We start from the raw sequence: 26,093 nt of genomic DNA on the forward strand, positions 1-26,093 counted from the left end.
GCTCATATCCTGTCTGTGACAAGGACAAATACGGACAAGGACATCATTCTATCTGAAAGCACAGCAGCCTACTGTAAGCTATCATAGATGTCATAGAGAAATACTAATTATCTGCAGTTCATTGCATTCCAATAACAGAAACCACAAGGGACTACAAGTTCGGGAATAGGACACTCTTCCAGTGAGTACAGTAGCCTATACCTCACAATCAGAAGGCTACAATGGCAGCCTCTCCAGTGGTTGGATCCTTTGTGGCTGGGGACTATGCTGTGTTTGCTCTGATGCTGCTGGTGTCTGCAGCCATCGGGGTGTACTATGCCATCGTCGGAAGGGGCCAGAGCAGCTCCAGAGAGTTTCTGATGGGAGGCCAGAGTATGACAGCCATACCTGTGGCTTTGTCCCTGACTGCCAGCTTCATGTCGGCTATCACAGTGCTGGCCACCCCAGCCGAAGTGTACCGATATGGGGCAAGCTACGGCCTCTTCAGCCTCTCCTATGTGCTGGTGGTGGTGGTCAGCTCAGAGGTCTTCCTCCCTGTCTTCTACAGGCTGGGCATCACAAGTACATATGAGGTGAGAATCAATCCACTCTGTTGAGTTGTGTTCTATTCTATTCAACAGAAATAGTATAACATGTTTGGTAGAGATTAGCCAGAGTAATTGCAATGCAAATTCTAAGCAATTCTAAATCCCTGAAAAAAATATCTTGGGGGTCACAAAATATTGTTTAAAGTGACCAATTGACCAACACAATTTATTCAGGAAATAAAATACTGACCAAATTTTGTAATCTTTCTATAAAACAAACAGATTGCTGTTTCAGGTAAAAGTCATAGTAGTCACGGTTCCATTCCTTAGTCTTGTTGAGATGCTGATGATTAGATTATGATTATGATTCAAACAGCTAAAATATGGGTCAGTATTTTATCTTCATCAGCTGACTGAAACAATCCTGGCACAGTCTTGTCATCTCATCCTCTGGCTGACTATACTCTTGTTTTGTCTTTTGGGCTTCACACATGAACTAATGTAATTGTCCTTTCCATGAGAAATGTAACAGAAAAGTGTCATATTTCATTATTTCTAAATGTTTTCTCTTCATTGTCATCATTCTGCAGTATCTGGAGATACGGTTCAACAGAGCCACCCGTCTGTTAGGGACAGTGATGTTCATTGTTCAGACTGTGAGTACCTTATCACAACACTCTCCCCCCTCCATACTATGAATTACATGAACATGAGAACAACCCTTGTACTACAGGTGATTATAAGAGCCACATCTTATGTCTCTCTGTCTCACAGATACTCTACACGGGTATAGTAATTTATGCTCCAGCTCTGGCATTAAACCAAGGTGCAGTAGTCTCTAAAAGTAATAAAATAATTTAATTTCAAGCCCCATCGGCATTGAGTGCACTTGAAACCACTCCTCTGCTAAATGATGTCAATCTCTCTAGCTTTTCCTTTCTGCCTCTCTCTTTTTCCGTCTCTCCAGTGACTGGGATGGATCTCTGGGGTGCTGTCATTTCAACAGGAGTGGTCTGCACCTTTTACTGCACTATGGTACTGGACAGACAGTGATGTTATAAACATTTATTTTATTAACATTTATCCCCTGATGTAAGGGAAATACAGATGGAGGTTAGATTGAGGCATGATTTGTGTAGCACTGTGTGGTGACCTTTGACCCATATATTTAACATGGCTGGGTGTGTATTCTGACAGGGCGGTCTGAAGGCGGTGGTGTGGACGGACGTGTTCCAGGTGGGCATCATGGTGGCAGGCTTCCTATCTGTCATCATCAGAGCCGTGGTCCTGCAGGGAGGAGTCTCCAACATCCTCAACCACGCAGAGTTCGGAGGACGACTCAACTTCTGGGAGTGAATAGATTGTCATGTAGATTATAGATGTAAAAGAGCAGGAGAAGAGTCTGCACCTGGACTTTGTGGAGTATTTTGGTGCAAAATACAGTATAAGACATTGCAAAAGGGTGTACTGAATGTCTCTCTCTCTCTTTCTCTTTCTCTTTCTCTCTCTGTTTCTGTCTCTGTCTCTGTCTCTGTCTCTGTCTCTGTCTCTGTCTCTGTCTCTGTCTCTGTCTCTGTCTCTGTCTCTGTCTCTATCTCTCCTTTGTAGCTTTGATGCTAGTCCACTGAGGAGGCACACCTTCTGGACAATCACGTTTGGAGGCACGTTTGTCTGGACCAGTATCTACGGGATCAACCAAGCCCAGGTGCAGAGATACATCTCCTGCAAATCCATGATTCACGCCAAAATGTGAGTCATGATCTTCCTGGAAGGATAGAGTAGAGCATGAAGATCTATTTCTTGTTCAGCCCCAGTGTTTAAAGTGGAACTGACAGCATTTTAGTAACATGAAATCTTATTAAAATCTGTTTATATACACCCCCAGGAAGAACATGACACTTTCGGGAAAATAATCTGACAAGCGAGCAATTTTAACGTTTTCATAAATTCTTAGAATGTTTGAGAATTACGTATACTAAGGCATTTGTGGAAATTCTATAGAAATATAGAGTGGGAAAGCGGCAGAGCGTTTGGACAATTAATAGACACTGCAGTAAATAAAATCTAATAACAACATCTGTCTCGTCCAAGACCGGAGTCTACACAGACCAGTGCGCAATATCCAATCAGAGCTACAGTAGGCCTTTATACAAACAAGCCATTTGCCACAAGGGCCCGCCATCATTCACTTTGAACTGGACTGTGTGTGTACCAGTGGTGGAAAAAGTTCCCATTTGTCATACTTGAGAAAAAGTAAAAATACCTTAATAGAAAATGACTCAAGTAAAAGTGAAAGTAACCAAGTAAAAACCTACTTGAGTAAAAGTCTAAAAGTATTTGGTTTTAAATATACTTAAGTATCAAAAGTAAACCAGACGGTACGATTTTCTTGATTTTAAAATTTAGGGATAGCCAGGGGCACACTCCAACACACATAATTTACAAACAAATACTTTGTGTTTAGTGAGTCCTCCAGATCAGAGCCAATAGGGATGACCTGGGATGTGAATTGGACCATTTCCTGTCCTGCTAAGCATTCAAAATGTAACAAGTACTTTTGCGTGTCAGGGAAAATGTATAGTGTAAAAAGTACATTATTTTCTTTAGGAATGTAGTGAAGTAAAAGTAAAGTAGTCAAAAAATAGAAATATTAAAGTACAGATACCTCCAAAAAACTACTTAAGTAGTACTTTAAAGTATTTTTGCTTAAGTACTTTACACCGCTGGTGTTTACAGGCAGTTGGAACAGTGCAACTTTAGATTGTTAACTAGAACGCATTCGCCAAAAGCCACAAAATACACCTGAATGGATTTCTGCAAATATGTAAACACCACGGGAGTCCTCTTACATTTGGGAACTTTACAGTCCTATTGATCAAACAACCATGAGAAGGTAGTCTCTCTCTCCCTCAGTTATGCACATCAACAACAACAGGCCTCAGTATGCACATCAACAACAACAAGATCAACAACTAATGCTAGCCAGAGCAAGACAAGCTCAAATCTAACAAAGGAACATTAGATAAACCCTCTCAAACTTTTTCAGCTAGTTGGCTGTCAAAATTACACTGATAAACGATGGGGAAGTGTAGCCTACTTGTCCTTCTGATAAAACACCTTCTCTCTCTCCCGCCCCGTTCTCTCTCTCTTTCTCTCTATCTCTCTCTCTTTCTCTCTCTCTGTATTCTCTTCCAGGTCTCTCTACATAAACCTATTAGGACTGTGGGTCATCATGCTGTGTTCTGTGTTTGCGGGGCTGTGTCTGTACTCCGTCTACAAGCACTGTGACCCCTGGACAGCAGGCATGGTGTCTGATCCAGATCAGGTTGAGGACACAAACCAGGAAATAACACTTTAATAAAAACCTCAGGTTGACGTTTATTGGGATGAGTCTTGTCCTGGAGGCAGAACTGAGCGATTTCTGCTAGATGGGCCAGGTATTAGGTATTAGGGTAAGCAGTGTGGTTAATGTTAGGGTTAAGATTTTATGACAGATTTTGTGGCTGCGCCAGCTAGTGGCCACCTCTGTAGAGCTGCCACCAGAACAAGATTCATGACAAAAAACGCTAACCTGCATAAATACCAGGCACTGTCAATATTACTATTCTGCCAGACTGCCACTTTACAGATATATTTTCTCAAATATTTGTTTAAACTGATAACATTCACAGCCACTAAGTGTAACCACCTTAAACTGTTTTTTCCCCTCGTCGGCCACACATCCAGATTGTTCCCAGGAAAAATATCCAAAATAACCCAAACCCAGTGGTACCACTCAGACAGACACTGACCAGCCCTCTTTCTCTGTACAGCTGATGCCATATATGGTGCTGGACATCCTGAGAGACTACCCTGGAGTACCAGGATTGTTTGTGGCAGCAGCCTACAGTGGGACGCTAAGGTTATCATTCCCATCTAATACGTCATCTTAAGTTTGATCATTGCTACTGTTTATAATGTTAGTATGTTACATTATGTTATATGTTACTAGATTAAGTACCCTTTTGTTACTATTTGTACTGTATGCAATATCTCAAAGTTCATAATATCAATACTATGACTTAATATTTACTCTCTCAGCCTATGGTGGGACACAAAGATGACTATTTCCATAGCACTCACACACACTGTATACAGGTTTTATTAATGTTTATAATGTTATTTTACATCATGTTATATTTCTAGGTAAATAATGGCACTATATTTGCTCTCTCTTGCCACAGTACGGTATCGTCCAGTGTCAATGCTCTGGCTGCCGTGACTATTGAAGATCTGATTAAGCCGTACACACACATGTCAGAGAAACACCTGTCCTGGACCTCTAAAGGCCTCAGTGAGTGTCTAATATCAATAGGTGTCTTTGCATTTACCACAGAGCTCAGAGAGCTATACTCATGTTTGATGATATATTCTTGCTGATATTAGAAATGAATAAACCATAATTTATCATGATTTGAACTGCTATCCCTATGATCCATTCTAGGCTTTCTGTATGGGGCTCTCTGTATTGGAATGGCTGGCATAGCCTCACTAATGGGAGGTCTGCTGCAGGTATATGATACAACAAAAGGAGTATGTACTTCTACATAAAATGTGTTCAGTCTTGAGGTACGCAACTCTAAAATATGTCTCTGTCTCCCCCTGTAGGCAGCTATCAGTATCTTTGGGATCATCGGAGGGCCTTTACTGGGTCTCTTCTCACTGGGGATCCTCTGTCCATACGCCAATGCCACAGTCAGTAGTCTCTTTAACAAAATCAGGATTATAAGCATACAACCAAGCTAACTGTTAGCTAATCTCTCTGAAAGTTTATGTTGAAGTGTTGATGTGTTCTATCTGTGTGTTCTGTGCTGCAGGGGGGCTTGGCTGGTCTGATCTCTGGGCTGGTTATGTCTCTGTGGGTGGGGATAGGGGCCCAGTTTTACCCTCCTCTACCAGAGCAGAGCAGGCCTCTGGGTCTGACCACACATGGTTGTAACTTCACAACCGCAGCCGACGCGTTCAACTGGACCGCATCCCCAACAGAACCAAGCCTATACACTACAGTACTACAGCAAAATACAACAGAGAGGTAAGTTGTGGGCTTCAGTATCTTTGGTTAAGGACAGGTCACACTTTTGCTGTAGGGAACAAGTATGTTGGGAGCCTTGTCATGTTAAAATAGCGAACTGCTTCAGCTGTAAACAATATATGCAACGTTATAGCTGTTGGATGCCACTATGTTTGTCTCATCTACAGACCCTTCCTGGCTGATACCTGGTACTCCCTGTCCTATCTCTACTTCAGTCCTATTGGGACACTTACAACACTGGCTGTTGGACTTGTGGTCAGTCTACTTTCAGGTACTCTTTCCCAAATGGTAGTGTTTCTTCTTGCCATATTTCATGTCTAATTAACATATTTGTTTACACTACAATGTGTCTCTTTCCAGGGGGTATGAAGTTGAAGTTGGAACCAAGGGTGACATTGATGAAAGAAGATACAATGTTATTTTGCTTTTACAAGCACTTTAAAGAAAGGGTAAGTGATATGAGTGTTTTCAATAAATAACCTCCAAGACGTTCTCTCTTCCAACCACTTTCCTGTATTAATTTAGCTCTCATCCATACCTAGGCCATGAGACGAGCAGGAAAGCTGGACCTCACAAAGAACAGAGAGAATAAATTTGGAAACAATAACCCCAGCTTCGGCAATGTCCACGAGTTGGATTTCACAAAGAGCAGTCTTCCATAACATGCTGATAAAACCATGCCTTAACAGTTTCTCTTTCTTCTCATATTTCTCCCTCCCCAGTGCTGCTGTTTTTCACGACTCATGAATGTCCTGACAGATGGTATCAATAGCTCATCTATATTCTCATATTTCTATGAATGTAGCATACATCAGCAACTTGAAAAGACAAGTTAGGATTGTTAATAAGGAAATATCTTTGCTTGACTTTTATATGAAATGTTTCTCATTTATTTTAAGATAGGGCTATCAGTGTTGTACACTTAAAATAAACATTCATTTGAAATAGCTATGTCTCATATTTATACTTATATAATTTAATTACATTGTACAAGTTATCAATACATTCTATCATGTATTATTTACAATGATGTACACATGAGAGAACTGTAGGCATTTGATGGACGTGATTCCACAACTCGAGGTGGGTAAGAGTGGCAAGTGTAGCTCATAACACTTTTGTCTGTAATATATAGCTAACATTTGTGTCTAAGGACATTTGTATTGCTAATAACACTCTTGTTCATGGACGGCTAAACTAAAACTTGCATACTGAAGATTCAGCTGCCAAATATCTAGGCTATCAGTCTATTGGTCTGCCTATATTCAGCATGGCGGACAATTCTTCTTCATAGTAACGCTTCTTCATGGCTCTGTACTTCCTTAGATAGTACAGGGCCTCCAGTTCCTTTATCACAAACTCCCCACGGTCGACTAGCTTTTTGATCTCCTTAGGGTCTGTGACATCTTTGTTCTTCATAAAGGCACTCTTCAGACGTTCCCTGAAGTAGTCTGCTCCTTTGGGGTATTCCCGTCCCAAAAACAGTAGCTGTCAATGGAAGGAGACAGGTTACCAATGATTATTCCAGGCTTTGGGGATTGTTTTGGAAAGACAGCTACATATTGCATGAGTGGAAGCAAGTCTCAGATACTGAAAGTAAGTGTGGGTAACAACAACGGGTGGGTGCATTGGCAGTAGTCAGTGTTTAACTTACGTTCTTGTACAGCTGTCTAACCTCACTCCTCAGAGGGTTGGCCATGTCACTGCCTGAGACTGTATCAGCCTTCACTACTGGGATGGAAGAAAAGGTCAGAAGATACAACAGGTGATTTAGTATACAGCAGCTGATGATTATGTAAAACAGCTCATGAAATGTGCCTATGTCTGATTGTTGTCACACATCATATATCCTGTGAGCCTCACAATCTTAGCTGTTTCATGCATACATTTTAGCTTGACCTTGGTTCACTTAGCATGTAGGTTAGGTAACAGTACAAAAAGGCCACCTTGCGACTAGTTAACAAAGCGAATGATTAGCTAGCTGGCTAGTTAATTGGCAGCTGAAATTCAACCAATAATTGTCTTTTGACATTGTGCTGGGAGACATAGTAGTAACGTTATCTCCCAGCACAACGTCAACAGACAATTACTGGTTGAATCGCAGCTAGCTAATTAGCCAGTGGTGGAAAAAGTACTCAATTGTCATACTTGAGTAAAGGTAAAGATACCTTAACAGAAAATGACTCAAGTAAAAGTTACCCAGTAAAATACTACTTGAGTAAAAGTCTAAAAGTATCTGGGTTTTAAATGTACTTAGGTACAGTGGTAGAACAAGTACTCAATTGTCATACTTTAGTTAAAGTACAAAGTAAAAGTTATACATCAAATTCCTTATATTAAGCAAACCAGACGGCACGATTTTCGTATTATGTTTTCATTACGAACAGACAGGGGCACATTCCAACACTCAGACATAATTTACAAACACAGTATTTGTGTTTCGTCAGTCCGCCAGATCAGAGGCAGTAGGAATGACAAAGCGTTATATAGATATGTGCCATAATTCTGTCCTGCTTGGGCATTCTAAATGTAACGAGTACTTTTAGGTGTCAGCGAAAATGTATGGAGTAAAAAGTACATTATTTTCTTTAGGAATGTAGTGGAGTAAAATTAAAAGTTGTCAAAAATATAAATAGTAAAGTAAAGTACAGATACCCAAAAACACTACTTAAGTAGTACTTTAAAAAAAGTATTTTTACTTAAGTACTTTACACCACTGTAATTAGCTAAACACCCTCGGTTATAAAAACATTCATTGTGATTAATTCACACGATATAATTAAGATTCCATTACATTATAAGGTCCCTTATCGATAAATCCTTGCAGTTAAGTAGTGTCGATGGCTGGTTACTTCGCCCTTCGCCCACACGAGTTCAAATAGGAGTTCATAAATAACGCCGTAAAACGTTTTACATGTCGCAAACCAAAACATTGACCTGCTGCGCGTGCGTGCGGTGGCATTTCCATGGTTACTTGGACGTGAAAAGAGTTGACAGATATCCCACCAGGAGAAGATAACCAGTTTTCCAACAAATGTTATTTCATTACCTATTTAGCAAGCTAACCAGAGAGTTAGAAAATGAATTTTGTGGTTAGTTTGACATGTTTACAAGCCAAGTAGCTAGTTGCATAAGTAGCAAATTGTTACTAGCCAGAGTAAATTAGATTACCAGTTAGCTAGCTAGATAGGACTCAAGGTGAGCAAATGACTGCAAATCAGCTTCCTTTTACTGCAAGCATGCTGCAAGTCTCTGTTTTGCTTCTCCTTTGCTTCTTTCAGCCGTATCTTACTACAACTAAATACTATATATCCTAAGTTTCTATTCTCTATGTTCTTACCTTGTAAGCCATCCAAGGATGCAAAGGTAACTTTGTTACTGTTGTTATGCATAGCATAATATCTCTCTCTATATTAGATTCATGAGAGATATTAGACCTAGTAGATATAGGCCTAGATAGCAATATTGAATATAACATGTTTCAATTTCTCCCCAGCATCTGAGTCTAGTCTTTAGATATGTTCTTTACCTTCCTTCACTTTTGCAATGTCCACAAATTGCAAGCATACAGTAGCTTGCAAATTTGTCTATGGTCACATTTATGCTCATCAAGTTGAATTGTTGATTTGGTTCAAGTCTGCCAAAAAGAAAGGAGGCAAGCTCATTAAGGCTGAGAAGGAGCGACTTCAGAAAGATGAGGTGAGAAGACAAAAGGAAGAGGGTACTCTAGGACTTCTCATTCCATTCAATCAGAATGAGAGCGCATCGAGCATATCATGTCAACCCTGTTACCCATATATAGATAGGCTAGACATTTTATTTTTAACATTTTATTTTTTGTGAAGCTTGCATTCGAATCCCCCTTCCTGTTGCACATAACAAGTTCCCATTCCCCCTGTCGACAGGGGATTTATGGCAGATTTAAGATGAAAACCTGTTACGTCAACCCTGTTACTTTAATGGCACTTACTAATCATTAGTTTTATTTAAGCCCTTGAGATGTAAAAGTATGTTTTTACAAAGTGGAACGTGCTTTTTATGACAATGTTAAAATTGGGTGAAATCAATATTTTTGGGATACACAACCCAAAATGTTCTCTATTCATGGAACAACCCGCATACTGACGATTCAGCTGCCAAACATCTAGGCTATCAGTCTATCGGTCTGCCTATATTCAGCAGGCCTAACAATTCTTCTTCGTAGAAACGCTTTTTCATGGCTTTATATTCCCTCAGATAGTACAGGGTCCCCAGTTCCTTAATCACAACCTCTCCACACTCGACAAGCTTTCTGATCTCCTTAGGGTCTGTGACATCTTTGTTCTTCATAAAGGCACTGTTCAGACGCTCCCTGAAGTAGTCTGCTCCTTGGGGGTATTCCCGTCCCAGATACAGTAGCTGTCAGTGGAAGGAGGCAGGTTACCAGTGATAATCCCAGTGCTTTGGGGATTGTTTTGGACAGACAGCAAAAGATTGCATGAGTGGAAGCAAATATCTTATTGAAAGTAAGTGTGGGTAACAACAACAAAGCGTGGGTGCATTGACAGCAGTCAATCAGTGTTGAACTTACATTCTTGTACAGCTGTCTAACCTCTCTCCTCAGAGGGTTGGCCATGTCACTTCCTGAGACTGTATCAGCCTTCACTACTGGGATGGAAGAAAAGGTCAGAAGATACAACAGGTGAATTACTATTCAGCAGCCGACTATGTAAAACAACAGCTCAGAAAGAAATATGCTTATGTCTGATTGTTGTCACATCACATATCCTGTGAGCCTTACAATCTTTAGCTAGCTATGTGTCATGCATAGTGCATTTTAGCTTATTTTACCTTGGTTCACTTAGCTGGTAGGTTAGGTAACAGTTCAAAGTCTGCGGCTAGGTAGAAAAGCTCTGGGAAAGCGAATGATTAGCTAGCTAATAGTAACGTAATTGGCTAAACACCCTCGATTATAAAAACATTAATTCGCTTTGTGATTAATCGATTTATTCACACGATATAATTTAGCTTTCATTACATTATAGCTAGGCTCCCTTATCGATAAATCCTCGCAGTGCAGAGTTGAAAGCTGTGTACCTTGCTGAAAACTGGCTACATGGGAGCATTACGTCAAACATTGCGTCGATTCCAGGGTAACGGCTAGACGGGATCCAGCTTTTGTCAAATTAAAACATCAGATTTGACTTTTCATAGCAGGTTAGGATAATTTACGGAGCAAGTTAGGATAGTTAGGTTAAGTTTTTTTTTTTTAAACTACCTATTTACGTTAATTTGACAAAAGTTGGATCCCTTCTAGCAGTGACCCGACTACACCTGGTGGAGGGACGAGCGTCGCATAGGAGTGACACGACCTGACTATTAGACATTGGGCTTGTTCGACGTTGCAGGCAGGCGACAGTGCAGGCGACTGCCGACTGATGCCCGTTCACATCATAGTCGTAACTAGGAAACTCGGACATTTCCGACTTGCTGATTCGTTGAGTGCGGCACGTGTATTAGTACAGCCAGTTAGCAAGTAGGACATTTCTGAGTTTCCTAGCACATGAACGCGGCATGACTGATATAGAAAAAACCGTGCATCATAAATAACTACTCATTGGGCGCGTTTGAGTGGTAAGGCTAAAGCAACCGACTGTAGAGGAAAGTCAAGGAGTGAAGATGGGGGAGGTGCATCTACGAAAGCCGAAAGTCAGACACTAATGTGGTTTTCCAACAGCAATGCTCAGATTAATATGGCAGTGTTGCCATTGTTCATACGTTTTTCTTCATAATGTCGAAATAAACATGTCTTCAACCCCAATATCATACACTAACAAACTGAAATCATATGTGCGTACATAGTACAATCAATTAGTGTGAGGGCCTCAAACATCACATTAATTTGTCCACTGTATACATGAATCACGGCAAAGTTGGTTCCTGTTTCAATTATGTCTTTGGTTACTTTTGCATGAGTAAAAAAACAACAACTAATGATTAATTGACAATATACAGTACAACGCAGGCGATGGCTGCAGTATGAAGTTGGTGAAGAGCAACTGCAGAAACTTGCAGTCGACTGCAGTCAAAACTTCACGATCACATGATTTTTGTCAAGTTCATGCAGTTGACATGTATGCGCAAGTCGGAAAATGTTAATCCCCATAATGCAACACAATTTGGTACCAACTTGACAAAAGTGATCGGCTCGAATGCGCCCATTAATATTTGTAGAGTCAGTCAGTGGCCCTGTTCGAGAGCATAAAACGGTGTTGTATCATGGGTAAATTTTGACTGACCGACTGATCTACAAATAATATTGAGTAGTTATTTATGATGCAAGGTGATTTGTAGATCAGTCAGTCTCGACTCGCCTTTAAGCCGGCTGCAATGTCGAATGCACCCAGTCAGTCACAATTTACCCATGATACATAGGTATCCAATCAAAAACGCATATTTTGATCAATGGGTAAAACAATGGGCGCGCTCGACATTGCAGCCGACTTTAAAGGCCAGTTGAGACTGACTGATCTACAAATCACCTTGCATCCTAAATAACGACTCTTTATTATTTGTAAATCAGTGTGAGTCAGTCAGTCACAATTTACCCATAATACGGTTTTGATCCTCTCGAACACGGCCAATATCTTACGTCAGATAGCACAAGGAGCGTCACTCCTCCGTGACGCCATCTGATCTGACGTGAGACGATATGCACCCGATGTATTGCCCCATTCAAAACAACTGGGAACTCGGAAAAAATCCGACTTCCGACTTCAGTGCATTTAAGACAACTGAGACTCGAAAAAAAAAACGAGCTCCAACTTGGATAAATCGTTTTCAACGGTGATCCCACTCGGAATTCCATGTCGGGAACTCAGGCCTCTTTCTCGAGCGCAGACTTTGCGACCTGAAGATCATTGACGTCATGATATGACCTCGTATTTTTCCGAGTTCCCAGATGTCTTGAAAGCACAATAAGATAAAGTACATTAGGATCCTCTCGAACACGTGGACCTGTGTGTCAATATTTTGATTGTATGACTTAATTTGATTGTATGACCCAATTATTTTTAAATAAAAAAGGGCAAATTAAGTCATACAATCAAAATCTAACGAGTTCATAAACAACGCCATAAATCGTTGTACATGTCGCAAATCAAAATATTGAACTACTGTGCGTGCATGCATGCGTGCGTTACCGTTTCCATGGTAACTTGGACGCGAAAAGAGGTGACAGCTGATAGATATCCCACCAAGAGAAGATGGTGAGCAGTTTTCAAACAAATGTTAGCTACTTTATTATGTAATTAGTGAGTTAGAAAATGAATGTCTGGTTAGGTTGTTAAGATATTGAGTAGCTAGATACAGCTAGTTGCATAAGTACTTGCTCTGGCAAGTAACAAACTGGCTACATAGCTAGTTAGCTAGCTAAACCAGAGTTAGCTAACGTTAGCTAGCTAGCAAGCAAGCCACTGCAAATCAGCTTTCTCTTTACTGCAAGTGCTACTGCAATTATGATGCTGCTGCAAGTCTGTGTTTCTCTTTTTTTTCTTTCAGCCTTATCTTGCAACAGCTAAATACTCTATCCCCTAACTTTCTATTCTGTATGTTCTCTCCTTGTTAGCCACCCAAGGATGCAAAGGTAACTCTTGTTAACTACTGTTATGAATAGCATAATATTGATTCATGAGAGATATAACAAGCTAGACCTAGTAGATATAGCTAGCTAGCTAGCTAAATTGAATATAATAGCATGTTCTCAATTTCTCCCCAGAATCTCTGAGTCTAAGTTATTTTTCGATAGCTATGTTCTTTACCTTCACACTCAACTTTTGTAATGCACACAACTTGCAATAATTCATTAGTTTGCAAATGTGTCTATGATCACAATTGATTACATTTGTTCATTAAGTTGAATTGTTGATTTGGTTCAAGTCTGCCCAAAAGAAAGGAGGCAAGCTCAGTAAGGCTGAGAAGGAGCGACTTCAGAAAGAGGAGGATGAGAGAAGACAAAAGGAAGAGGGTACTGTCATTTCTCGTTCTCATTCAATCCATGACAAATCCTCTGTTGTATGCTAATGGTTGTATGTCTGTGTGTGCATTTGTACCGTTTGATCTGTGCTATTGAACTGCCATTTGTATTATGAGATGCTTCAATAGTATGCACAGTGATACATCAGTAATACATCAGATACACTCATGGGGCTACTTCAATAGCATGTACTGTATGTTTGACCCATGACCCCTTTCCCCCTCTGCTGTGTAGAGGAGGCTCGACTCCTGGCTGAGAAAGAGGAGCAGAGGAGGCTGGAGAGAGAGAGGAAGGAGCAGGAGGAGCATCAGAGACTGGAGCTAAAGGTGTTACCGTCACTGACCTTTATCATTCATGGTTATCGCTGTGTTTGTGTACGGAGAGGGCTCTTGAAGTTAAACCTGTCCATAATGTCCTAATGAGAAATAGTGATCATTGCTGGCTTTCTGTGACAGGACAAAGATCGCAGAGAGGACGAGCTGAACGAACTGCGTCATCTACTGGAAGAGAAACAGACTGCAGTCACCAAGTGGGAGACTGAGTCCAGAGAAAAAGCCAAGGTGTTTGATTGTTCTAATGCTCTGGCCTGACTTTTGTGTAGTTACTGAAGATATTTGCCCAGATAGTCCTAGCCTTCATGTTATGGTTTTTAGACACCGTGTCCAAGAGACTACCATAATGGCAGGCCTTGGTAGACGTAGACATATAAACCAGATGAGCCCTGTTTGACATCGTTAAAATCTGCTCTTATGTTTCTCCCCAGTGGGACAGGTACATGCGTTGTGATGGGAGTCCAGACCCCTCAGTCCAGCAGGAGATCAACACCTTCATCAACCTGTGGAGGGAGGACCCAGAGGTCCAGATCAAACCGGTTCTAAAGGAGTGTGCCCTGGCTCTACAGGTAGGTTTACTATTAAACACCAGGGTCACATTAAGGAGACATGAAACAGAGGAAAACAAAGGTGATTTTACTATTCTACTACCTACACTTGTTCCTGTTTGACCGCACTTAACGTGACCCAGTCAAGAGCACTTCTATTTGAGACATGTATTGATCTATAATGATTCTACCAAATGAAGGATGAACATAAACATGGCTGCCCTTTATCTCCGCCTGCAGCTGCTAGAGGAGCTGGAGGGTATGCTGAGGGATCAGCCTGAACCAGCTGATGCCCTGAGGTACCAGGAGACCCTGCTCTCCATCCAGACTCTCATCCAGTCTAAACATGACCACACCACTGAGGAGATACTCAAGGTAAGGGGTACTGATGATGTACAGTGAGGGGAAAAAAGTATTTGATCCCCTGCTGATTTTGTACGTTTGCCCACTGACAAAGACATGATCAGTCTATAATTTTAATGGTAGGTTTATTTGAAAGTGAGAGACAGAATAACAACAAATAATTCCAGAAAAATTATAAATTGATTTGCATTTTAATGAGGGAAATAAGTATTTGACCCCTCTGCAAAACATTACTTAGTACTTGGTGGCAAAACCCTTGTTGGCAATCACAGAGGTCAGACGTTTCTTGTAGTTGGCCACCAGGTTTGCACACATCTCAGGAGGGATTTTGTTCCACTCTTCTTTGCAGATCTTCTCCAAGTCATTAAGGTTTCGAGGCTGACGTTTGGCAACTCGCACCTTCAGCTCCCTCCACAGATTTTCTATGGGATTAATGTCTGGAGACTGGCTAGGCCACTCCAGGACCTTAATGTTCTTCTTCTTGAGCCACTCCTTTGTTGCCTTGGCCGTGTGTTTTGGGTCATTGTCATGCTGGAATACCCTCTTTGTCAGTGGGAAAATGTACAAAATCAGCAGGGGATCAAAAACTTTTTTCCCTCACTGTATAAGACATGCAGAAAACATTTCTGCCAGTTTGTTTTGGAAACTACTGTATTTAAGTTTTGTAATGTAAGATGAGCATGTTTTGCTGATGTGTGTTTGTTTTTCACTGGCCACAGTGGGCGAATGCTCACTCAGACATTGAGACGGGGAACATGCAGACAGTGGTCCAGGATGACAACATCACACTGTGTCTGTGGGCCAACCTCAACAAGAACCCAAGGCACGTCACAGACGTCGGTCTGATTTTTATTCTATTCACTTCACACAAATATACTTTCTATCTAGTCTCCTTGCTAACAGTCTGTTTATACTCAAACCCATTCTTACGGATGCGTTGGGTGAAGCGAAAACAGAACAATTTAGTATTTTCTATTTGTGACAGTGTTTCTCTCTCTGTGGCTCTCCAGGTTTAAAGGGTTCTACTTCGAGGAGGTGGGGCTGGGCTTTGAGCTGCCCAAACAGCTGGCTGTCAGTGACATCGCTGTGAGAATCCTCCACACCCACTACGACCACTTGTCTCACCTGGCCAACCTGAAAGGCCAGACCCCCAGCAGGATGTCTCTGGGCCTGGGGGCCAGGGAGGAGCCCCTTCTGGAGGGAGCGACCCCCGCGAGGGAGCGGGGGGAGACAGAGAGAGATGGTGACAGGAGAGGGAGCACACAGCAGGGAGGTGCAGAGGAAGAGGTGCAGTCTGTCAGAGGCTCAGAAGGCAGGAAGGTAAGCTGGATACAACGATCATAGGATTAATGAAAAGTTGTTTAAAAGTGACATAGGCTAACATCTGTGTGCATGTGGGTGTGTGTCAGAGTGCGGTGAGTGTGATGTCTATGAAGGAGGAGAGGAGGAGTGGTCAGAAGCAGCTGGAGGATGTGAAACAGAAGCTGGAGGAGAAAGGGAGTCAGATAGATACCATGCTAGAGGGAGATGACTCAGGTGAGAGACTACAACTGCCTCAGAGGACAAAGTAGTCAAATAACATTATATATTTCACTGTTCTCTTTGGATTCTTTTTAGTGTGTCATGTTTAGCGTTGCAACATCCCTGGAATCAGGAGGGAATAAGTAGGAAATCCGGGAGTTCTCTATATAAGATTTCTGGAAAAAATAGAATTTGGGGAAAGTTACCAGAATTTTGCAACCCTAGTCATGTTACTATAAAAACTGCTTGAGAATTAACCAGTCCCTTTCATTCCATATTGTGATTCCCATGTCCACCTGTACGTGTGTCCTGTCCAGGTGAGGGAGACTCCGCCCCCACTCCGATGGACCCAGTGATTGACAGCTACGAGGATCAGGTGGTGGACCTGCAGCAGTACACACCCCTGGGAGGAGTCTTCTACTGTGATGTGTTCCGTCTGCCGCCACAGTCCCAACAACTCAACGGATGGGAGATGAGAGAGGTGAACCAGAACCACCAAGTACAGCACGTGCCATTTCTGACAGCAGTTTCCCTTGTGTAATGTACTCCATGGACTGTCACTGGTCACCCCTTCTGTGGGTTACTGAATGTGCAAACTCCTCGATAAAGTACAACTCCTCTTTGCAGTTGTTAGATATGATGCATTAATCAAGGAGACTAGATAACCTTGGTGTCTCTCGCCCCAACCCCCAGCTGTTGGACACAGGGCTGCAGCCGTTCCCCTACCACACAGACCAGTCCCAGATCCAGGGCTCTGCCTCCATGAAGCTGGAGGACAGTGGGGTCCTGACCTGTCCCCCTGTAGGGGTCACTGTCACCCTGCCTGACTCTGTCCTGTTCCTGGAGGACCCCCAGGTGGCCCGCTGGGACCCTGGAAGTGAGAGAGACACCTGGAGGAGAACTGGATGGGCTCCACATTGACTGGGACTGATATGATACTGTTACATACATGTATTTAACATATCCCAGATTCTGAATGTAGTTCCTACCTTGTGGGGGGTACTTTACACAAAATGTACAGAACTTTGAGATATAAATGTGTAGTTGACATGATTCCCTATTCTACATAATTGAGAGCCATGATGTCTATTCAACACATCTAAAATGATCTGTCAATCAATAGGTCAGCACTGGAAGACAGACTGCATCAGTGAGACGTCATACGACGAGGCTGAGCGGAAGATCTCCTTCAAGATGGACACTTTCTACGCCTTCACGCTGCTACAGGACTCGTATGCCAACATGCCGTTCCAGAGCTGGGAGCTCAGACCACTGGGACAGGACTCTGCCCTGCTCACCATAACCGCAGCCCTTACTGAAGTCAGCATCACCATCAAGGCAAGAACTCACAATCTGTCATGCTCCATCTCCTCCATAGACATACTGTTGAGTGCATCTCAACAGTCTAAAATGGCTTCCTCTATTTGTGAACATTCCTCAGTGATTCATTTCTGGAGAAACAGTATTGTGGAAATCTATCCAATGTTTTCAGTGGTAATGAAGGAAACGAGGCTATTATTGTAGAGGCATTGCCCAGATCCATGACATAATGCATCCTGACTCCTCTCTCCGACAGGGCAGGAAGTGTATGCTCCAGTCAGCCCAGGAGAGAGGACTTAACCACATCCTGGGCCAGTGGATGAGTCCCTCTGGCCTGCAGAAAGCCATGGTCAGTGCCGGGGTCAACATCTTCGTCAACCAATACTCCGACAAATATGTCAGCATAAACGCAAAGGTGAGTGCCATCAACCCGTATACTGTGGATTAGATGAGTGTTCCACAAAGCAATGTGGGCACACAATTCATGTTGCTTGTAACACTGTTGAACCTGTATAGCTTTTTGCAACAAAAACCTATTAGCAACTCATGGGAAACCTACAGTAGATTAGGATTGATAGGTTGGGGTGAGAAACATCTGATGCAGTATCCTTCTCCTCCCCTGTAGGACCCCCCCCCCAAAAAAAGAGCAACAAATCACCAACTCATTGGAACTGAAAATTTGGTTAGGCTTAAATTGTGTAGAGTTGAAACACTTGTCTCATAATATGAACCTTTTCTCCAGGACCCTCTGATAGAACACGCTGTGTATGAACAGATGGCCCTGCTCTCCTCTGCCTTCGCCTTCTCCTGGAGCCAGTGGAACACACAGTGTGGCCAGGAGCATCTGGCGCTACAGGTAGACACACACACACACCTAGAGATGCATACTGTTTAAACACACTCACATCCTCTCTCTCGTCTGTCACGCATACACACGTAGAATGAGTGAGTGTGCTTGTATAGAGGACCGCCCCAGAAAGGAACAGAAGTAGCTTCAGAATCAGGAACAAGGAAAGAGCTGCAGTGCATATAGGGGAAACACTGAGCTGGTTGACTGGACTTGATTGAGATTCACCTCTAATACTGACACACATTTCCTTGCACCTGCATAGTACTTTGTCAGTGCAGATGGATAGGCTATTTACCCCTACTATTGACACCGCCTTCTTCTCTCCGAGGTGTGTGAGCACCTAGCAGCCATCCCAGTGCCAGAGTCGTTGTGGTGTGTATGTGTCGTAGTATGTGTACAGTAGGATTAACCTCTCCCAGGTGTGTGAGCACCTAGACCCGGTCCCGGTCCGAGAGGACTCATGGTGTGTGTACCTGCTGGGGGCCCAGAGGAACCAGAGGCTGAGGATCAAGGAACACAGTGAGGCGTTCTCTCCAGAACTGGACCCCGGCAGTGAGTTCCACTCCACCTTCCTGCACATGCTCCGAGACGGCATGTCCCCCGCAGGACAGGAACGACACTCTCACCACCTGTTTGTCGATGCCGTGCACAGACTGCTGTGTGCCACACGGCCTCTCACATACTCCTGACTACAGTAGATACTAAACCCCCAAGCTCTATGTCGGAGTTGCCAACAACCACAGACCTAGGATCATATTTGACTATTCCCGATCATAACTTTAACCATTAGGGGGAATATGTATATCTGATCTTGTATCAGAGGTCAGCGGCAACTTCAACATATGGAACACCGTGTGTATGACTGCTCACTGAACTTTAACAGACCTCTAACCCTTACAACAGATGGACCCTCATGTAAAACCACAAAGCTTATTTCTGTAGAATAAAGTTCCTTTATTGTGCAAAGTTTCACTCCCCCTCTTTGGAACATACAAAAGTGTATGAATTTCATAAGTGAGCACTTAAAGAAGTAAAGTAAAAACCATTTGTGTGAGTTTGTAACAAACGCTGATTATAACAAAAACAGATGCAATATAATAGATATTCACATATCCCCACACAGTCCAATGCTGTCAAACTGTAAAGCGATAAATTAAACATTAAAAAATGGCAGTGTATTACCAAGGTTCATAAATGTAATTTAAAAAAAAACGATTTCACCTACAACAACTTAACAAATGAATGCAAAAATAATTATTAAATGGTGGCCTCTTCAGGCAACTGCAAATGCCATAATAGATTCAGAAGTTTACTATGAAATTTGTTTTAAAAAGCAAAAACGGCTAAATCCACTGTCCATGAGCAAGCATGTTGATGTCCATAGGATGATGGACCAACAAACGCTCAAAAGGTGTGACGTCATTGGATAGCATGCGCTGAAGTCCATTTCATGATTGGACAGCCCAACGCTGGTGTCCTCCTTGACTTGATTGGTCAACATTGTGCCCACATATACAACAGCCAACAACCGGCCAATAACATTACAATCCCCCTTCTGTAATGGCGTGGTAGAATGTCTCCGGGCACCAATAGGAAATCTCCCTTAGCTGTGGTGGTCAGTAGCCCCAGTACCAACACACCGACTGCTTCTGTCTTCAAGTGCTCTCTCTTCACACACTAACTAGTCTAACACACGTGATGGTTCAAGTTGCAGAAGATGACCGTCCAGGGGTTGACCACCCCGAGGCCTGCCTGTCCATCTCTCTGTCAGTTGGGGCCACAGCCCCTCTAAACCGGCGGCTGTCCGTTGTGCCTCAGCCCTGTGTAGGGCCACAGGAGCTGCTGGATGGTCACCCAGGAGTCCCCGGTCCCCACGGGCGCTGCGTCCACGGCCGGCTGCAGCACCAGGCTGGCTAGGAGGGCCAGGAGGCCTGCTAGGACCACTACTAGGGCCAGCCACAGCCATAGTCCCCGGGACCCACTGGCTGCAGACGCAGGCCGGGAGGAGTAGCCCAAACACGGGGCTGCTGCGGCCTGCTCTGCCAGGCTGGGACTGGAGAGAGAAGGAAAGAGAAGATTTAGAATGGACACCAAGTAAAACTTAGCCTGGGTTAGCCAAAGCGAAGCTAATGTCTGAATGAGACAGTCAGTCTGCTTTAGCCAGCTGGTTGTCTGTCCGTCTTCCCAAAGCAGTGATGTAGCGATGCTAGGCTAAGTTAGGATGGTGTTAGCAGCATGTACTGACCACCACTCCAAAGCGTTCTCTGTAGCACACACCTGGTACACAGAAAATAGAAATAGAGCACTAGAGAACTGCAGCATGTTGAGCGGCGAGGCAATGCATGTCTCACATACACTCCAGAGGGGGCACGCACAAACACACACACTCACAGCAGTTCTCCTGATGGGAATGCATGGAAGAGATTAGAGCGGACAGAGTTTGTTTGAAGCAGAAACACTGAACCGAGACCGAATCCCCCACCACAAGTCCAGAAACTGCTCGGGCTCAGAGACCAAGGGCTAGATTCACAAAGCGTTTGCTCTAGACCAGGTATATTGTTTACACCAGCCGTTTTGCTCAGTCATTCTGGACCAGAGTCTGCTCCCTTGACCTAAAGCAGCACAGCCTGGAAGCCAGATCTACTTCTGATTTAACCAACTGCTTTACATTTGGCAAGCAGATGGCTAAAGCAGAAAAAAGACAGGAATCCAGGCTACAGCTTCTAGAAGCCTTTTCACACTACTGAGCCAAGCGGCGTTGTACTGCTCTGGCCTCGTTACGCATCCACCCACCGTAGTTGGCAAAAAAATACATATCTGAGACAGCACAGTACAGTATGGTTCAGGTCGGCACGATGGTGTGAAAAGTGTATAAGCATCAGGAGTGGCAGAGAAGCTACTACAGTGAGGGAAAAAAGTATTTGATCCCCTGCAGATTTTGTACGTTTGCCCACTGACAAAGAAATTATCAGTCTATAATTTTAATGGTAGGTTTATTTGAACAGTGAGAGACAGAATAAATAAAAAAATCCAGAAAAACGCATGTCAAAAATGTTATAAATAGATTTGCATTTTTTTTAAATGAGGGAAATAAGTAGGGAGTGCTCCTAATCTCAGCTTGTTACCTGTATAAAAGATACCTGTCCACAGAAGCAATCAATCAATCAGATTCCAAACTCTCCACCATGGCCAAGACCAAAGAGCTCTCCAAGGATGTCAGGGACAAGATTGTAGACCTACACAAGGCTAGAATGGGCTACAAGACCATCGCCAAGCAGCTTGGTGAGAAGATGACAACAGTTGGTGCGATTATTCGCAAATGAAAGAAACACAAAAGAACTGTCAATCTCCATCGGCCTGGGGCTCCATACAAGATCTCACCTCATTGAGTTGCAATGATCATGAGAACGGTGAGGAATCAGCCCAGAACTACACGGGAGGATCTTGTCAATGATCTCAAGGCAGCTGGGACCATAGTCACCAAGAAAACAATTGGTAACACACTAGGCCGTGAAGGACTGAAATCCTGCAGCGCCAGCAAGGTCCCCCTGCTCAAGAAAGCACATATACAGTGGGGAGAACAAGTATTTGATACACTGCCGATTTTGCAGGTTTTCCTACTTACAAAGCATGTAGAGGTCTGTAATTTTTATCATAGGTACACTTCAACTGTGAGAGACGGAATCTAAAACAAAAATCCAGAAAATCACACTATGATTTTTAAGTAATTAATTTGCATTTGATTGCATGACATAAGTATTTGATACATCAGAAAAGCAGAACTTAATATTTGGTACAGAAACCTTTGTTTGCAATTACAGAGATCATACGTTTCCTGTAGGTCTTGACCAGATTTGCACACACTGCAGCAGGGATTTTGGCCCACTCCTCCATACAGACCTTCTCCAGATCCTTCAGGTTTCGGGGCTGTCGCTGGGCAATACAGACTTTCAGCTCCCTCCAAAGATTTTCTATTGGGTTCAGGTCTGGAGACTGGCTAGGCCACTCCAGGACCTTGAGATACTTCTTACGGAGCCACTCCTTAGTTGCCCTGGCTGTGTGTTTCGGGTCGTTGTCATGCTGGAAGACCCAGCCATGACCCATCTTCAATGCTCTTACTGAGGGAAGGTTGTTGTTGGCCAAGATCTCGCGATACATGGCCCCTTCCATCCTCCCCTCAATACGGTGCAGTCGTCCTGTCCCCTTTGCAGAAAAGCATCCCCAAAGAATGATTTTTCCACCTCCATGCTTCACGGTTGGGATGGTGTTCTTGGGGTTGTACTCATCCTTCTTCGTCCTCCAAACACAGCGAGTGGAGTTTAGACCAAAAAGCTCTATTTTTGTCTCATCAGACCACATGACCTTCTCCCATTCCTCCTCTGGATCATCCAGATGGTCATTGGCAAACTTCAGATGGGCCTGGACATGCGCTGGCTTGAGCAGGGGGACCTTGCGTGCGCTGCAGGATTTTAATCCATGACGGCGTAGTGTGTTACTAATGGTTTGCTTTGAGACTGTGGTCCCAGCTCTCTTCAGGTCATTGACCAGGTCCTGCCGTGTAGTTCTGGGCTGATCCCTCACCTTCCTCATGATCATTGATGCCCCACGAGGTGAGATCTTGCATGGAGCCCCAGATCGAGGGTGATTGACCGTCATCTTGAACTTCTTCCATTTTCTAATAATTGCGCCAACAGTTGTTGCCTTCTCACCAAGCTGCTTGCCTATTGTCCTGTAGCCCATCCCAGCCTTGTGCAGGTCTACAATTTTTACCCTGATGTCCTTACACAGCGCTCTGGTCTTGGCCATTGTGGAGAGGTTGGAGTCTGTTTGATTGAGTGTGTGGACAGGTGTCTTTTATACAGGTAACGAGTTCAAGAACAGGAGGGCTTCTTAAAGAAAAACTAACAGGTCTGTGAGAGACGGAATTCTTACTGGTTGGTAGGTGATCAAATACTTATGTCATGCAATAAAATGCAAATGAATTACTTAAAAATCATACAATGTGATATTCTGGATTTTTGTTACTTGTTCTCCCCACTGTACATGCCCGTCTGAAGTTTGCCAATGAACATCTGAATGATTCAGAGGAGAACTGGGTGAAAGTGTTGTGGTCAGATGAGACCAAAATCGAGCTCTTTGGCATCAACTCAACTCGCTGTGTTTGGAGGAGGAGGAATGCTGCATATGATCCCAAGAACACCATCCCCACCGTCAAACATGGAGGTGGAAACATTATGCTTTGGGGGTGTTTTTCTGCTAAGGGGACAGGACAACTTCACCGCATCAAAGGGACGATGGACGGGGCCATGTACTGTTAAATCTTGGGTGAGAACCTCTTTCCCTTAGCCAGGGCATTGAAAATGGGTCGTGGATGGGTATTCCAGCATGACAATGACCCAAGACACACGGCCAAGGCAACAAAGGAGTGGCTCAAGAAGAAGCACATTAAGGTCCTGGAGTGGCCTAGCCAGTCTCCAGACTTTAATCCCATAGAAAATCTGTGGCGGGAGCTGAAGGTTCGAGTTGCCAAACGTCAGCCTCGAAACCTTAATGACTTGAAGATCTGTGGGACAAAATCCCTCCTGAGATGTGTGCAAACCTGGTGGCCAACTACAAGAAACGTCTGACCTCTGTGATTGCCAACAAGGGTTTTGCCACCAAGTACTAAGTATTGTTTTGCAGAAGGGTCAAATACTTATTTCCCTCATTAAAATGCAAATCAATTTATAACAATTTTGACATGCGTTTTTTCTGGATTTTTTTGTTGTTATTCTGTCTCTCAATGTTCAAATAAACCTACCATTAAAATTATAGACTGATCATGTCTTTGTCAGTGGGCAAACGTACAAAATCAGCAGGGGATCAAATACTTTTTTCCCCTCACAGTAAGCCTAACCAGCTACGCAGCAGTGAAAAGCAGTGCTGCCTGGCTGTAGCTGATCGCTAAACACGGTTGGTTGGTTCACTACTAACGTCTTGTTGGGCATAATCAGGGCAGTGATTTTGTTGCCCAGCTCAGTGAGACTGGACTTCCTCTGAACAGGCTCCTCCCTCCTCCTCTCCTCTGAAGGGGAGTCTGCGTCGTAAGCAGGCCTGTGGGACGGGACGGGCATGCACGGTTCACATACACACATACCGACACTAATGCAGGTCTCACACACACTTGTTTAACACAATACACACATGTTACATACATGCTCAGGGCATGTACACAAACACACATATACTCTGCCATCAATGTTCCACATGCACTTGTTATGTACGCAGGTTGTACTCCTGCTGACTGTACGTTCAACTACAGATTTGTTACATACATACATTACACGGTCGGGTAAATTAAAATGTTTGTTTTCAGGTTGAGGTAATGTGCGACACATGTGTGCTTCTGACACACAGCAGACATCAGGCCTTACCCCTTCATCATCATCATGAGTGAGGGCTCGTCAGTCTCAACCCAAGCCCCGGAGCTAACAAAGCGCTTTAGAGGAGGACGCGCCGTGCTCTTCCCTGTCACATACCTGTAACCACGCCACATACGTACATACACAATCCACACGACACCTAACACAGACTACACAACCCGCACGTCATGTTTTAACAAAGGCCCCTAATTTACAAACACCTAGATGCACATTTCTTCCTCAGAAATCAGAATGGTGTTTGTTTTGCAAAGCAGGGTCAAGACTGCGTTTAAATATTATTCAACAACTCCGTATTTCCCCCCCCCCCCCACACACACAGTGCTGTAGTCTACCTACCAGGGAGATCTGCGAGTGAGTCTCTCTGCCTCCGTCTCTGTGGTGTCCTGTGCTTTATTGGGCATGTCAAAGTGCATGGGTCCCCCTCCCCCACCGGACCGGGGGATAGCTGCTATGCTGACCCGTCGGGCTGATGCCTGAGGAAAGGAGGAATAGGGAAACCCCTTTTTTCAAATACAAGACAGTGCACAGATGCAGACATAGTGATTACTACAGTGACTAAAACAGCAGTACAGTATCATTCACTGAGCCTAAACTGTATATATATTTTTTATTTTGACCCCTTTTTCTCCCCAATTTTGTGGTATCCAATTGGTAGTTACAGTCTTGTCCCATCACTGCAACTCCCGTACGGACACAGAGAGGCGAAGGTCGAGAAAACACAACACAACCGAGCAGCACTGCTTCTTGACACAATGCCCGCTTAACCCAGAAGCCAGCCGCACCAATGTGTCGGAGGAAACACTGTACACCTGGCGACCGTGTCAGCGTGCACTGCGCCCGGCCCGCCACAGGAGTCGCTAGTGCGCGATGGGACAAGAACATCCCTGCCGGCCAAACCCTCCCCTAACCTGGACGACGCTGGGCCAATTGTGCACCGCCCCATGGGTCTCCCGGTCACGGCCGGCTGCGACAGAGCCTGGACTCGAACCAGAATCTCTAGTGGCACAGCTAACACTGCGATGCAGTGCCTTAGACCACCACTGAGCCTAAACTGACCTACCTTATAGTACGTTGATCCAGATGGTTTGCCTCTGAAATCATCTGAAGGAAAAATATTCAGTATTA

General features: G+C 43.7%; 5 protein-coding genes across 10 annotated transcripts in view; 2 read left to right on the top strand and 3 right to left on the bottom strand.

Annotated features, from left to right (window-relative positions):
- The first annotated feature begins 221 nt into the window (after positions 1–221).
- LOC121543972 (sodium-coupled monocarboxylate transporter 1-like) lies at positions 222–6,378 on the top strand. Its single transcript, XM_041854095.2, has 15 exons — positions 222–572; positions 1,118–1,183; positions 1,302–1,353; positions 1,495–1,562; positions 1,725–1,879; positions 2,136–2,276; positions 3,723–3,852; positions 4,340–4,428; positions 4,751–4,860; positions 5,011–5,078; positions 5,175–5,261; positions 5,384–5,598; positions 5,766–5,869; positions 5,959–6,047; positions 6,141–6,378. Exons 1-15 carry the CDS (start codon positions 222–224, stop codon positions 6,258–6,260), a joined length of 1,845 nt encoding a protein of 614 aa, XP_041710029.1. The 3' UTR covers positions 6,261–6,378.
- A 175-nt stretch (positions 6,379–6,553) lies between these two features.
- Positions 6,554–8,624, bottom strand: LOC121543637 (electron transfer flavoprotein regulatory factor 1). Of its 2 annotated transcripts, none has more exons than XM_041853661.2 (3): positions 8,393–8,624; positions 7,253–7,326; positions 6,554–7,086 (listed from the first exon to the last, which is right to left on the bottom strand). In XM_041853661.2, the coding sequence occupies exons 2-3, from the start codon at positions 7,295–7,297 to the stop codon at positions 6,841–6,843; spliced, it is 291 nt and encodes a 96-aa protein (XP_041709595.1). In that variant the 5' UTR covers positions 7,298–7,326; positions 8,393–8,624; the 3' UTR covers positions 6,554–6,840. The 2 variants fall into 2 exon arrangements, with proteins under 2 accessions (XP_041709595.1, XP_041709594.1); XM_041853660.2 differs by having other exon boundaries at positions 7,253–7,329; positions 8,393–8,598.
- A 788-nt stretch (positions 8,625–9,412) lies between these two features.
- On the bottom strand, positions 9,413–10,938 carry LOC121543635 (electron transfer flavoprotein regulatory factor 1). 5 transcript variants are annotated; one of them, XM_041853658.2, is made up of 3 exons: positions 10,675–10,938; positions 10,169–10,245; positions 9,413–9,996 (listed from the first exon to the last, which is right to left on the bottom strand). In XM_041853658.2, exons 2-3 carry the CDS (start codon positions 10,211–10,213, stop codon positions 9,751–9,753), a joined length of 291 nt encoding a protein of 96 aa, XP_041709592.1. In that variant the 5' UTR covers positions 10,214–10,245; positions 10,675–10,938; the 3' UTR covers positions 9,413–9,750. The 5 variants fall into 5 exon arrangements, with proteins under 5 accessions (XP_041709592.1, XP_041709593.1, XP_041709591.1 ...); XM_041853659.2 differs by having other exon boundaries at positions 10,169–10,242; positions 10,616–10,938; XM_041853657.2 differs by having other exon boundaries at positions 10,616–10,938.
- Positions 10,939–12,653: 1,715 nt separating this feature from the next.
- dnai7 (dynein axonemal intermediate chain 7) lies at positions 12,654–19,508 on the top strand. Its single transcript, XM_041853654.2, has 16 exons — positions 12,654–12,845; positions 13,205–13,222; positions 13,516–13,603; positions 13,847–13,938; positions 14,068–14,172; positions 14,376–14,513; positions 14,733–14,867; positions 15,575–15,678; positions 15,866–16,175; positions 16,265–16,391; positions 16,694–16,857; positions 17,070–17,253; positions 17,500–17,714; positions 17,953–18,111; positions 18,439–18,552; positions 18,966–19,508. The coding sequence occupies exons 1-16, from the start codon at positions 12,843–12,845 to the stop codon at positions 19,233–19,235; spliced, it is 2,226 nt and encodes a 741-aa protein (XP_041709588.1). The 5' UTR covers positions 12,654–12,842; the 3' UTR covers positions 19,236–19,508.
- The window catches only part of LOC121543971 (lymphoid-restricted membrane protein), a 31,177-nt gene continuing 24,563 nt past the window's right edge, over positions 19,480–26,093 (bottom strand). Inside the window, exons 33-37 of the mRNA XM_041854094.2 lie at positions 26,029–26,069; positions 25,305–25,441; positions 24,960–25,064; positions 24,520–24,639; positions 19,480–20,599 (exon numbers count right to left, since the gene is read on the bottom strand). Of these exons, the coding sequence (XP_041710028.1) occupies positions 20,335–20,599; positions 24,520–24,639; positions 24,960–25,064; positions 25,305–25,441; positions 26,029–26,069 (668 nt within the window). The 3' untranslated portion in view covers positions 19,480–20,334. The remainder of the gene's footprint in view (positions 20,600–24,519; positions 24,640–24,959; positions 25,065–25,304; positions 25,442–26,028; positions 26,070–26,093) is intronic.

Source organism: Coregonus clupeaformis, chromosome 28 (genome assembly GCF_020615455.1).
Source record: "Coregonus clupeaformis isolate EN_2021a chromosome 28, ASM2061545v1, whole genome shotgun sequence".
NCBI classification, from domain to species: Eukaryota; Metazoa; Chordata; class Actinopteri; order Salmoniformes; family Salmonidae; genus Coregonus; species Coregonus clupeaformis.